The sequence below is a fragment of the Colobus angolensis genome, unplaced genomic scaffold, assembly GCF_000951035.1.
Source record: "Colobus angolensis palliatus isolate OR3802 unplaced genomic scaffold, Cang.pa_1.0 Scaffold234, whole genome shotgun sequence".
Classification (NCBI taxonomy): domain Eukaryota; kingdom Metazoa; phylum Chordata; class Mammalia; order Primates; family Cercopithecidae; genus Colobus; species Colobus angolensis.
This window is the reverse complement of record NW_012115533.1, coordinates 3,444,941-3,459,336: the sequence shown is the minus strand read 5'-3', so window position 1 is coordinate 3,459,336 and position 14,396 is coordinate 3,444,941. Positions and strand designations below refer to the sequence as shown.

General features: G+C 36.4%; 1 protein-coding gene across 3 annotated transcripts in view; it reads right to left on the bottom strand.

Moving 5' to 3' along the window:
* Positions 1 to 7,728: 7,728 nt before the first annotated feature.
* The window catches only part of SLITRK3 (SLIT and NTRK-like family, member 3), a 10,490-nt gene continuing 3,822 nt past the window's right edge, over positions 7,729 to 14,396 (bottom strand). For 2 of the 3 annotated variants that reach the window (XM_011944631.1, XM_011944629.1), the window contains exon 2: positions 7,729 to 11,882. In XM_011944631.1, coding sequence (XP_011800021.1) covers positions 8,922 to 11,861 — 2,940 coding nt within the window. In that variant the 5' untranslated portion in view covers positions 11,862 to 11,882 and the 3' untranslated portion in view covers positions 7,729 to 8,921. The remainder of the gene's footprint in view (positions 11,883 to 14,396) is intronic. The other variant, XM_011944632.1, reaches the window with a different exon arrangement.

The window sequence follows — 14,396 nt, the reverse complement described above, 5'->3', positions numbered from 1 at the left end:
TTTCCTCTGCCTTCTTTGGTCAGCATGTATATTGCTTATTTAGTCAGCATGTATATTTCCAATAAACAAATTTAAGAAAAGTAAAAGACGTCATTTCTCATACTGTCACATTTCTTACCACCTCTCTTACTCTTACACTCCAAACTCTATTCCTTTTCATCATTTCTTTAGGTTACATACACAGGACTTTCAACTTTTGCAAGAATCTATAGCCCACACATATCTAAAACTCTGTCCATTCATTTATTAAACATATATTTATTTAGGGTTTATTGTTACCCAGGCTCTGTGTTGGAAATTAATGGGAAGAAAGGTAGTAATGTGGCTATTCTAGAAACAGGATAAGATTCATGAAACTCAGACGTTTGATCAGAACGTATTGCCCATACCTGTGCAAAATATTGTCCTAGACACTGGGCTACAAAAGATTGAAGACAATCTGTGCTCTCAAGTGCTTACAATATAATTGAAAAGCAAGAATTCTTGGCACTGATAGGCGAAATGACTGAAGGACACTTAGGGTAAAATATTCCAACATACTCAAATCAGCATAAAGTAAATAGCGTGCAGGAGTATTTGAGAGAACAGTCAAAATTTAGTTTACTGCATCAATAGAGGCCTACTGCATGAAGAGAATTTGAAACTGAATTTTGATGCCCATGAAAGATGGCATGTAAATTTTGATGCCCATGAAAGATGTGTATTTTCAGGAGATAAAAGAATAACCACAGTAATTTGTACAAACATGGGAATAAGCAAACTGCTTATTCTGAAAGATAAAGTATTTGCTTGGTAAGATATTTGCTGAGAGTAATAGTTCTCAAAATGGTGGCTGATGAGCAGGCATAAGAGAATTATCTCAGAAGTCTTTCCCCAGCTGATTACACATTATCTTCTCTCTCTCTTCACTTTCTGTTTGCTACATTTCTTTCCATTTTTCTGTGACATCCCTTACAGTGGATATAAGGGCAGATCTGTGCATGTTGCAGTTAGGAAAAGCGGATTGTAATTTGAAGAAAAGTTCCACAGAACCAATGTCTCCATGCTACCTGTTTTGAGTTAGGACACAATGATTTATGGAAATGTTCACATATATTTTTGAAATAGGATAGGAGTAGTGAAAGGTGTATCTCATAACTGGGTAGCCATGTTTAAACTAACATGATAAGTGAGTAAGTGTCAAACTGAAGCCTGATTCATTCAACAAATAAAATATTACCGACTACAGTTTTATATACTGTTCAACATTCCACACTACATCTTTCCCTATTTTGAACCTTAAATTTAAGCCTTTATTAAAAACTACATCTGTGCAATAATGCAGTATGTAAACTGTCATTTGTTTCATAAAGACGTTAGTAGATGGTGTCCACGTATATATGCATTTTGTGTGTGTGTGTGTATATATATATATACACACAGAATTCATTTGAGCAATATTCACTTATTTTATCCACATTTATAAAGAGAATTCATTTGAGTAATGTTCACTTATTTTATCCACATTTATAAAGAGAGAAGAGTATATGATCCAAATTAAAATGCAATGCCATTATCATTTATACCGTTAAAATTCAAATCATAAAAATAAATGGTGGGAGCAATATTACAGGTGACAAAAATACTTTAAACTATGTATATTCTGCTCTGAAATAGTCATTGCTCTGAAATATGTTACATAGTAAATTATAATTCTTTAATACATAATAAAGTTTTCTTAAAAATATTAATAATTGGTTGTGTTTCTTAAATACGTTCTAGTAATGGGCTAAGGACAGTTATGTTAAAATAGCCCAAAAATTAACTTGCAGGCAATGAGGAGTTCTTGTTTGTACACAAGAAGCTATTAATATTTAAAGGAGGAAAAAAGACCTCATTTATTTTACACATCTATACCTTGAACTAATCTAAATGTTTTAATATCATTATCTTAGTTAATGCTAGTGATTTTTTGCATTAATATTTACTTTTAATTATAATTTGTTTAGTTACCATTAAGGTTTGATTTTCAGTGAATTTGTTAACAGATGCTAATTGAAGTAGCTTAGTAAATCAACTGTGGGATTTAAACTCTTCCAAAGATAGGACACTTACAGGTTAATACAAAAACCTAGTTCCAACTTTCTCCATTAAGCCTTTATCAAAAGGTCTTCAGAAATAGGACGTTTTCATTTTACCCCTATCTTTCCATTGTACTTTTTGTTGAAGAAGGTTTCCTAAAGAAAAAGGGAAAGATTCATGGGCCTGGTTATTCCACAGGCAGATTTCACACTTACACCTGTAGTTAACATTTTTCTCTACCTACTTTTATAATTGCCAGCTGAAAAAGTAAAACAACAAATGAAGGGTCAGCTAGGAAACAGAGGGACAGATTTCAATTTTGAATTCAAATTTGGTTAAGCAGAGAACGCGTAGGGAAAAAAAAAATCCAGTTGGATTTAATACACATAAAAGATTGGATTTAGTTGGACCTGAAGGTTTTCTATTTAAAACAAACAAATAAAAAAATACAGGATCTGTTAATACTTTACATCTTTGTTAATGACTTGTTTTTAATCATAAAGTTTGTTACCACATACCAAAAAGAAACGCATTTTAAGATAAATTGTTTTACCAGAATTCTGAAAAAAAAAAAAAACCTTAGAATTCTATGTGGCCACATAACGTTTGAATAGTCAAAAGTTTACACGGTAAATAAAAGCAGGAACAATATACAGATTCTAGTAGCTTTAATGAAGCCAATATTTTGGATGCCACGGCAAAGATAAAGAGCATTGCAGAAAAGGAAAGGCAAGGTTTTGAGATTTTCGAGATGAGTTTCATGTTTTTAAAACACTTAACTGATTTTGCCAATTTCCAGAAGTAGTTATAGTTTTACTATAGGTTTTGACTTTTTTCATCAGACTTATGAATGATATCACAATCAGGGTATATATGTTGAATTATCTTCTCAGCCTAGGTACAACAATAAATGAATTGGGCATTTTGTTACTTGGTGTGAGAATTGTCATCAATCCCTGATCTTGCTTTGACACCTGATTTGAGCTCAATGAATACGCTCTTAGTCATAAGATTATCTTGGCACTGAGTCAGAAACAGAAGTAGAAGCAGGGATGTCAGGAATAGTGAAAGCAATGAGTTCTACAGGAAGAACAGAACTTCTTTCCATCTCTCCACACAATCAGGTGACATCTTTCTTTCAATATATTTTTTTTTCAGAGATGACTTTGACACGCCCAGGTTTGGGGAAGTTATGCTCTTGTTTCAAAGCTACCAAAAATAATTATATACTGTTTCACCATTCAAAAAGACTGTAAACCTACAAGTTCTTAGCAAAATGTATCAGAAATACAAAAGCTCTGTCTTCACATATAACACATTGTAATATAAGTAATAGAGTACCTTACATTATCAAGAGAACAATCTCCCAATTGTTATAATTGAATCAAAATAAAGTATTCATGTTTGTTTTTATCTAAGTCAATGGCACATTCTTCTTAATACAGTTTGGTTTTGATACAACTTAATACATTGCAAACTCATCAATTCATTGTACTACTCATCTTATTGGTAAGTAGATAGACTAAATATACTAAAGAAACATTTAATTAGGCATGCTGAGTCTTTCTGTTACTGGGTGGTGAAGAAGAAAGGCTTCTTCTTACTGACATTCATTGTGTTTTAAAATTTAATGGTACTATAGGAGTTAGTTTGGGTCGAACTGTAAATTTATTATGATGCCTTTGGGCTGTATATCTTTGAAATCCACCACAAGAATTATTTTCTATTAGAATTTTTAATGTAAAAATTCATCTATGTAAGTGCAATAGAAAAAAATACATTTTCTCAATAATATGTATTATCAGGAGTAAAAATTATCAAAATTAAAGAAGATGGCCATAACATGTTGCCTCTTCACAACTACCAACCCCTATCATACACTTGATTTCTCCATATAAAAAAATATGTCCCTTCAATTCAGATTCCCTATTAACAAACTAAAGATGATAATATTTGTTTATTATTATTACTACTATCATCAAACATTTTAATTTCAGGATGATGTTTTAAAAGTAAAACAGGATGTTGGATATCTTAAACTGGACCTTCTCTTATATTTCACCTTAAATATCTCACTTTTCCTACAGACTTAGATAAATTTAAAAGGTCTTGTCTAATTAATGAAGTTACTAAAATTGTTTTTACCTGTAAAATTTGTTCTATAAATAGAAAAATGGAAAAATAAGTACTTGCTTTTTATTAGACTTATGTTGCATACTTATATGAAGAAATTAGTTCCTATACTCTGAAGACTTAAAATAAATCACAATGTCACTGAGACGTATCCCCTATGATTTAAATAACAAAATGAAACAAATTGGAAGATAACATAACTTTTAAATTCAGAAATATTAATGACAGTGTTACTTTTTACATGTGAATATTCCAAAAGTGAAGACTCATAATATAATTTAGCTTCTCTTGGATGGTGGCTAGACAGAAGCAAGAAAAATAAATGCATAAAACAGAAATTGTTATACATGTAATAAAAAATGTGTAATTTACATAGAAGTAAAATTCAGCATATATAAACTGTATACATGTATATACAATGTATATACATATATAATAGTACTATATATACACACACACAAACACACACACACACACACACACGATGGCCCAATTACACATGTGTTATTGCTCCTATTACTTTTAAAAGGCCTATAGTATATTAAACAGAACATAGTATATTGAAGAGAATATGGTGATTTTAGTGATACTTATTTGTGTTCCATTCACCTGAATATTCACAATTGAAAATTTTGAGCTAAGTTATAAATGTCTAAGTTCAAATGAAACTAGCTCAAATCACTTAAGATGGAGTGTCCATTGGTTACCATTTCCTCTCACATTATCTTGACTTGTTATAGTCGTATTTCTCAAATTTTGTGTAGCGTTTCATTAATGCTTCCTTTGTCATAGCCATTTCACAAAAGTGTAACATTTATTGGCCTAGACAACATAATTGCAAAAGGACAGGACTGTACGAATAATGAGTTTACACTAAGTGAATCAAAATAATGTGTTGCGATAGTTAAAGTTCTTTTGTTCTGTAATTGCATTATAAATTTTCATAATCCTAAACATATTATTTTCAAATATCAAGGGTTTAAATAATACTGCCAGGTTTAAAAAGAAATCTTCAAGCTCAGTCATTAAATTTTCCTTTCGATTCTCTCTCTCTAAACTTTGTTAAAATTATAGTGTTCATCATCCTTATTTTTAAGTATTTGCAATTAGATAAAATAATATAGCATTCTAAATAAAAATATAAAAGCATCTACATAAATAATACCACATATGATGTATAACATGATGTTAAAACTGTTATTGAATTAAACTAATAGTTAATTTCCAATTATTTCTCACTAATCCTCTTATAGTTTAAGAGATATTACAATACTTTTATTATTTCTAAATATTATTACTATACTTAGTAATAAAAATAGCAACGAATAATAGCAAATGTCTGTCAGAACTGGGTCTGCTTCAGTCAAGTTAGTCATCACAATGAAGTGAATTAGTACTCTTTTTCTTAAAAATAAATATTTTACTGCAGCAAAAACGTAAAACATATTATAATCATAGTACCTACATTAATATCCATCGTGTTTAATGAAAACAGATCTGGTATTATAAATTGAAGCTAACTTAGGTAATGCTAATGCACAGCAAAAATAAATGTCCTAATCAAGGGGTAGAAAACTCCATAAAAGCAAAAAACTATTCCCTTAAATACAAAATTCCATTCTCGTATAAATTTATTTTTACTAAATAAATAAATGTATTTCTCATTCAAGGGTGAAAGTACCAACTATATTTAAGACCAAACAGTCTTACTTTCTGTATTTTATAAGTAAATTATAAACATTATAATTATCAAATTATATTATGATTTGATATTGTTTATGGACACTCATTTTCCAAATGCTGAAAGCACCAGGGCCTTTTGAGAGTGTACTTTAGCCTGATTTGTATAATATACTGTGTTATGAATATGTGCATGGTCATTAAAGAAGTGAGGACTATTATCTGAATCATCTAGCTTTGCACTTTTAAGTTTTTACTATGCATATGCTTTCTGTTATTCCCCAAACCATTTGATTAGGAGGAACAGAAGTATGATAAATTGCTAGTTCAGAGACTCTATAAATTGGGCTTTAAAACACTTAAAGTGTAATATTGGTTTTATGTACCTTAGAAAAAAAGAGACAGATAATCAGAAAGAATAAAGGAGGTGGGATAACTAGAAGAAAGGTGATTTGTGGGAAAGTAAATAAGAAAGCAAGAAAGAAAAGGAGAAAGTAAAACAAAAAGGAAGAATGACACCTATTTAATAGTGAGCCTGAGTCTTCTGCATAAGAGCTTCACTTCAATATTACACAGAGAGAGAAAGTGGATGATGTTCATGGGCTTCTTCCTTCTAAAATAATTCCAAAATATATTCAAATAATTGAGCATAAAAGTTTGTCAAGTGCCCCAAAACTGCAATTTTATATGGATATACTTGTTTTTTTTTATTTTTATGCATACCTATGCTGACATTTCTATATAATCAATCAAGAGAAATATAAATATACTCTTGTAGACATTCATGGGGCTTTCATTTTGTTACCACAATGGCTTCGTGCTATAGTAGTCACACACCTTCAGAAACTGCTAGACTCAGTCTCTTTTTGTGGAAAAAAAAATGTGATATAAGGCATCAGTGACTTGGAATGAATTACATTCAACGCGTAATGATAATTCCTACTATGGGCACTTTGAGGAAACACTAGCGGAGAACACTGGCCTCACTGCACAGTTCTGCAGGGCCTGGGTCTGCGGCTCTCTGGAGCTCTGCTGCCCTCTAATGGCCTACTTAGATAAGTGCCTGCCTCATAGGTCTGTTTTCTTAAGTTTCCTCCACTAATTTGATACCGGCGCCGTAAAAATCCAGTATTCTTTGGTTTCTCTCACATATAAATGGATCTAAACTTGGCTTGTTGTCAGGTTAATTTTTCAACATAATTTTAATGTCATAGGACGAAAAACTAATTCACCATCCTCTGACTTAGTTCAAACGTTATTGGGGCCAGTTGCTGTAAGTGTTTCGAAAATAGTAGTCAAATGTAAGTGACAGCTTTCACAGGATTGTGGCCATATAATTGGCTCCAAGGCCAAGGCCTTTGATATTTACTGGATTGTATGGGTGTATGTGGAAGCGTGTGGGTGTATGAGGGTGTGCATGTAATTGGACTACATATTTTAAAAACAATAGCAATTTTACTCTCCGATTTCTTCATGTCATCTATTATCTTAAGATGTACGGATCCTTGATTACGTTCTCCTAATTAATCTTGTACTTCTCAGTGATCTAGTTATTTTATTTTCTCCCCCTTACATCTTGCCTAGGAAACAGTTCATCATTGGTTACTAAAATTGAAATTCGTAAGTCAAGAAAAAAAAATAAACTGTAAGTCAGATTTTAAGTCTCAATTGTATCCTGGTTTGGAATAGAGATGGTGGGATATAAGATTTATCAACATCACAGTGCATCACACCCGTTAATAAATTACTTTCTGTGTAACAAGTCAAAGAAATCATTTTTTAAAATGGGAGCACGAAAGGCATGGCATAGCTGGAGTTTAAGATTCAAGCTTTGTATCCTCTATATATAATGTATTATGTTTTTCAAAAACTTTTTATTAGGAAAGCTATACCAGACGCATAATCACTATACAATGATTAAACATTACCTTTACAATTTATAATCACTGAAATTACAGAATAAATATATGCACATTTCTTTTGAATCTTTGTGTGTGAGAGAGAAAACATTAAAAGTGCTTCCTACAAAGCTGTTAGTGATATATACCCAGTTGCTTTTTTTTAATATTATATATATATATATATATAAGAAAGTGCAGATGTTCTCCAAAAAATCTTGGCATCAGGATGAAGTGTCACAAAGAGGGTGCTCATCCCTAGGCGCGTGTCTTCGGCTGTGAAACCACCAGGCCTCCACTTCAGTAGAATCCAGCCTAGAATGTGATTTTCCCAGGGTGATAGGAGAGATGCTGTGAGCTGTACACTAGCAGTGAAGGGTAGTGGAACTATGGAGAGGAGAAAAATGGATCAAACCCGAACTAAGCAGGTTGGGTTGAATGGGAATGGTATGGAGTATGTGTGTGTGTGTGTGTGTGTGTGTGTTTGTGTACGTGTGTGTGTGTGTGTACCTGCACCAGCAGGAAGAAACTGCAGGTTTAGGGCACGTTCTGCAGATGGATATGTGTATGAGAGACAAGATAGTGAGTGAGAACATTCGAGCAAGACCCGCCCCCTCCCTCCCCGTCTTGCAGTTTCCAGGCATGCAGCAAACTGCATTGTTAATACATGTACAGAATCTGTGCCATGATGAGAAGAAAGAAAGCCACAAATGACAAATGTCAACTTGTTTCCCCCCCCTTTAAAACAAAACTACAACTAAAAAAAAAGTAGTTACTGAAAATAAAAAGACACATTGAATTTTACTTAATTAGGATCCATACAATGATCCCCAGTATACCTTATACATGGCACAGTCAAAGTCTCAAGTTTCAGTATAAAAAAATAATGATAACATTTGCTGGCAAAAGTCTGCGAAGGCACTTCATTGATTAATGATCTGAGTATGGCCCTTCCTCCAAATCACATCTGAGAGGGGAGAGCATACATCTGAATTCTCTAGTTATCATGCGGTTTCCGTTTCGTTCAGGGTAGGGAAGATCGTGAGGATGGAGTTATTGGGACAAGTGTAAAGGGAGCAAGGGATTTATTTCTTTTATTTTCCTTTTCTTTTGAAAAAAAAAAAACACTAATATATTTTCTTCTCTCTGTTAGAACCTATATGTTGTCTTCTCCAGGACTTCGAGGTAATCCGGCTTGGTTTGAAGTTTGGCCCTTAACTCGAGGTAATCACTTTTTTGGGTTTGGTGGTCTGTGAAGCCCTTTCCAGCCGAGAAGAGAAGGGTTTCTTTGAGCCTGGCATCCTGCTGTAAGTCTGGGTATTGCATGCCAGGAGGGTGCACGTGCAGTTCCTTTAATTTGGGCACTGTTCCATAGAGACAGTCCACAAATCCCACTGTGCAGGGGGCAGGCTGTGGCCTCTCTCGGTCTAGTAGCATACTGCCACCACCACATCCTCCCCCGGGAGGAAACAGCACCACGCCACCATTTTTCTCATGGTGGCGGAACCCTGCCAAGTCTCCCCCAGTTCCCCCAACTACTCCTGAAACCCCACCAACTGCTGGGTGGTGAGGATGAGGGTGATGGTGATTCACCGTCACTATGGTGTTAAGCTGGGAGCTGGACACTGCCAGGGCCCACTCCTTCTCTTTTTCCAGCAAGGTCCGGTAGTTACTATGGTTCTCCTTGGGTGTCTCAGCAAACTGCTCACTTCCTAGGAGAGCCTCACCCATTCCCGGTGGTTGCGTCCCTGGACCCCCACGTTCTGCACTCCCTGCTTCTTGGGCTGATGAAACAGCCACCTCCTCCTCCTCACGAGGCTTGTAGATGGGGTTGTTGCACATTTGGGTAACTGGGTGGGGGATGTACTCATACACATGACCCACAGGAGGGGCCTTCTCTGGAGAGGAAAGAGTTGGTCGACCTCCACCCCCACTTCCACTACCACCACCTCCACCATCCTCAAACAGCCGGTGGCATTGCATTTGGATGCCAGTAAGGTCCACACCTTCCTGCCGCTTGCTTCTGAAGGGCAGCTTCTTTCGACGCCTTCGGAGCACGTAGGCAAAGAGGCCTGCAGCAACAAAGACTGCTGAGAAAAACAGAACCAGCAGGCTGAGAATTAACACAGAAAGTGGCACAGGGCCCCCAGGAGGAGAAAACTCATAAGGTGATGCACTGGTTGGTGCCCCAATAAGGTGGGAATCTCCAGGCTGTGCTGGGGATGCTCCAGCTGGTGCAACGTGCAGCATCTCTGGGCAAAGAACTTCCAGCTCAATAGTGCGCACATCACGGTGAGTGAGATTCTCAGGGCTCCTGCAAAGCACGTCACCAACCACACTGACTGAGCTGATGGTTTCGATCCACTGTTTAAAGGGGACCAGGTCACAAGTGCAGTCCCAAGGATTCTCATTGAGGTCTATCTGGACAATGGCGTTCAAGTGTTCCAGGACACCAGCCACGGGAAGGTAGAGGAAGTAGTTCTTCCTCAGGTTGAGCCGGGCCAGGGATGTGCCTGCGAAGGCATCCGTTGGCAGGGTCCTCAGCAAGTTATTATTGAGGAATAGCAGCTTCAAGTTGGGCATGAGGCTGAAGGCTGCAGGCTGGATTTCCCGGATGACATTGAACTCAAAGTACAAGTAGTGCAAACTCTGTAGGCCTCGGAACATGCCTGGTGTCAGCTTCTCTATATCGTTGCCATTAAGAAAGAGGCTCTTTAAGTTGGGCAAGTTGATAAAGGCCCCATCTTGGACATAAGAAATGCGATTGTTCCCCAGATGCAAGAGATCCAAGGAAGAAAAATTCCAAAAATCAGAACGATATATTTTCTGAATCAGATTGCTACTCAGATACAGTTTCTTGGCATTCAAGGGCCTTGGAAGAAGTTCAGAAATGTTATTAAATCCTCGCTCTTTGCAGTTGACAGTCAAACCAAGGTCATTGATGTGCAAATTACAGGTACACCCAGTGGGGCATATAATGGGGATTGGTGGTCTGGTCTGATAAGGAGCAATGGGAGGCTGGTTTGGACCAGGATATAAAGCTTGGGAGGTGGAGGGTGGCCTTGGTGTTCGAGGCTGTTTGGTGGGCTTAGGCTGTTTATTTGAGGACTTGTATTCAACAGAAGAAGCAGTAAAATGGACAGAGGATAGCATTGAGGAAGGCTTAGTTGGCCATGCATTCTCCTTACTTGATGACAAATGTGGAATTCCCAAACTAGCCTCTACCTCAGAGTCAGACAACAAAGGACAGAGTTCTGTCTTCTTGATTTCTCGTAGGTCCTTTCCATGGAAATGGAAAGGGGTCTCACAGGTAATGTCTCCCACCAGGGCAGTATAAGGAATGCGTTCCAGCCAACTCTTCAGTTGTACAATTTCACATGTACAGTTCCAAGGGTTTTCTTCCAGCTGGAGTTCCATCAGGCTTCTGCCAATGTGATCTAGCATTCCTCGGTAAAAAAGAACCTTTAACCTATTTCCACGTAGGTCCAAATGGGTTAAAGAGACAGCCTTAAATAAATTGGTCGGAAGCATGGGGATGAGATTATCATTTAAAATCAGAACCCTCAATTTACTTAGGTTCCGAAATGCCCCACTCTCAATACGTTTAATGACATTGTAATCTGCCTGCAGATATTCTAGACTTTCTAAGCCAAGGAAGGTGTCATTTCTGAAGACATCTAGTTTGTTTTCATGTAGATATAGTCTCTTTAAAATCTTAAGACCATTGAAAGCTCCAGTCTGAATGTCCTGCAATGCATTGTTCCCGAGATTAATAGACACAGCATTATTCAAATGAAGAAAACTGTTGGTGTATAATTTCCTCATAGAATTCCTCTGCAGATACAGTTTAAAAGGTCTTGACCAGAACTCGGCAATCTGACTAATATTTGTAAATCCTTTACTGTCACAATGTATATGAAAGAGGCTTTCTTTAACTTCACAGTAGCATGGATCAAAACAGGGCTCATCTATTTCCTCTGAGTCCTCTATTAGGGGAATCGGGGTAGTCCATCCTAGAGCAATTGTGCTTAGAAGAATTATCCACAACATCCTTCCTCTGTGAAGCATCTCAGCTATGGAAGGTTTCATCGTTCGTGGTTGATTACAAAACTGCAACAGAAATAAAAATGCAGATTTTTAGCTTTTAGTCATATGTACTATTTTAATTGACTCCTACACGTGGGGCATTTTAAGAGCTATATAAAAACTTCAGCAATTGTTGAAGTGACACTCAAAATGAGCTAGCAACACACTTAACGTTTAGAGTGTGTCCTATATTTTAAACTTAGGGAACTCTGAAATATTGAACCATGCAGTGACATTTTTCTGAACAAAGCCATACTTGGTAAACGGCATATCGCATGAACAAAAGCAGACTGCATTGCCTCTGTATAACAAACAACAGAACTGGTACATCGTACTTCCTTTTAGGCATAGGCAGATTCAGTAATAATAGCAATAATGTGGCCATTATACCTGTTTGCCTGTTAAAACTCATGTTGACATCAAAGATACTCATAATAAATCTGATTGGAACTCTGATGGGAAAAATATGTTCTTTGAATTATAGGTTTTGACTATTAAAAATACATGACATACTCCAAAATTATTATATTGATTAGTATGATAAAGTGTGAGCCTGTTGCTCAATATCAGATGTTGAGATGTGTAAAATGATCAGCAACTCAGGAAAACTTAAGATTTATTTTTATGAAATGATCATGACATGCTTTATAACAGTGTATAGTCAGTATGTACACTATATGTCCACATCCTTTGGCCCAAGAATAGAATACTGTCATCTTCTTTAATTTGAAAAGTAATTTGTGTATATTTGTATCATTTAACTATTTAAAGCATGTAGGAGTCATTAGCTCTTCTAAAAAACATGCCCATGCAATTATCAGAGCTAAAGATAGGGACAACTAGAGGATGCTGAGTCTGAAAGTGTCTGAATTAAAACATTTGCAAAGCTTAGTTTGGAATGTGTATCTGCACCTTCAAGATCAACTGAGGAATCCTTTAAAAAGCTGGAAGAGCAGGTGACTGGTTAGAGGGGAGGTGGGTAGTTAAAGTCAAGAGAGAGTGGAAACCTCTATTCTTACCTTCTGATAAATGATCTATCACATGAAATAAATTTCAAAAAAGATATTCTTTTCCAATCAGAAGAAACAAATGCAGTGCATTATTCTGATAACATAGAGTCTTCCTCTATGCATCGCTTTCCTTGCCTAATAACATCAGTATATGAAAATGTTTACATAAATAAATTATAATAATGCAGTTTTATTACGTTCTCCTTCCTGAGTCACTAAAATATCCATCAAAATTGAATAGCTGATTTTAATCAATAAAAATAAATCAAAGTTTCTAGCATATATTTTCCTCACAGATAGCACACAGAAAGATATATGTCATCAACTTTCTTCTTAAAACACAATGATATAATTTATAGGAAAAGTGAAAAAATAAATCTTCACATTACACTTGCATATAATGTTCAGAGCTGTAAAGAAAGGAGATACTGTGAGAAAGCAAAGAGAAATCTGCCTCAGACATGCAATACTGAAAAATTAGAAACAATTAAATGAAAAAGAGGGAGAGAGAAAACGCAGAAAAGCCTACATTGCAGTATCAATTAGTCTTCCATCTCCCTTATGAAATATTAAAATCTACTTAAGTTCTTCCTTCTTCACTATCTTAAATATTTTTCTTGTTTTTCAGGTCCCTGTGATTTAGGCAAAAAAGGCTCCAGATGTCTTGGACTTACCTATTTTGCCAGAGTTTTTTGGGTTTTTTTTTTTTTTTTTTTTCTTTTCTTGTAATTTATTTATTTATTTATTAGCATGGAACCGTGAACCGTGAAAAGAAAAAGAAAAAAAAAAGCTTGAGTTTAAGGATTCTGTCTCTTTCCCTCCCACTCCCTTTGCTTTGCTGAAGCTGAAGCAAAAGGGGATAAAAGGGGGTTGGGCGAGGGGACAAGAGGGGAAAAAAAAAAAAAGAGCAGCAAGCTTGAGACGTGCTGGGAATGCAATGGGCTCTTCAATGGGCTTCTTTAGGATGCAGAACTGCCGCTTGGCACACTCAATAGAGGAGGGAGGAGAAGGGGCTGCAGCAGGCTTCCAGCTCTGCTGCCCCTGCCGCTGCCGCCGCGGTGGCTGCTCTCTCTGGGTACCCACAGCACATCATGGGCAATGGGAGGAAGGGCAGGAGGGAGGCAGGGAGGAAGGAAGGCTCAATCACAGTGCAGAATCTCAGACTTCCCTTGCTCCGGCTTTAAAAATATATATGTGCTATAACCCTGAACCCGGTATTCCATGTCATGAAAATGAGCTCCAAAGGGAACGCGCTTAGCATAGGTTCGGGAGCGAGCGCTAGGAAGCCCTGACTATACAGTTGCGAGTGAGTGAGTGTGTGTGTGTGTAGGGAAAATAAGTAGAGGGATAGAGAACACAAATTGGCAAAATAAGAAACAAGAGCGAAGTGGGAGGAGACCAACCTATGGGAAACATTTCTATGGTGGGGAAGGTGGAGATGGGGGCGGGGATAGGCATTTTAGGCATTTTCTTTCTTTCTTTCTTTCTTTCTTTCTTTCTTTCTTTCTTTCTTTCTTTCTTTCTTTCT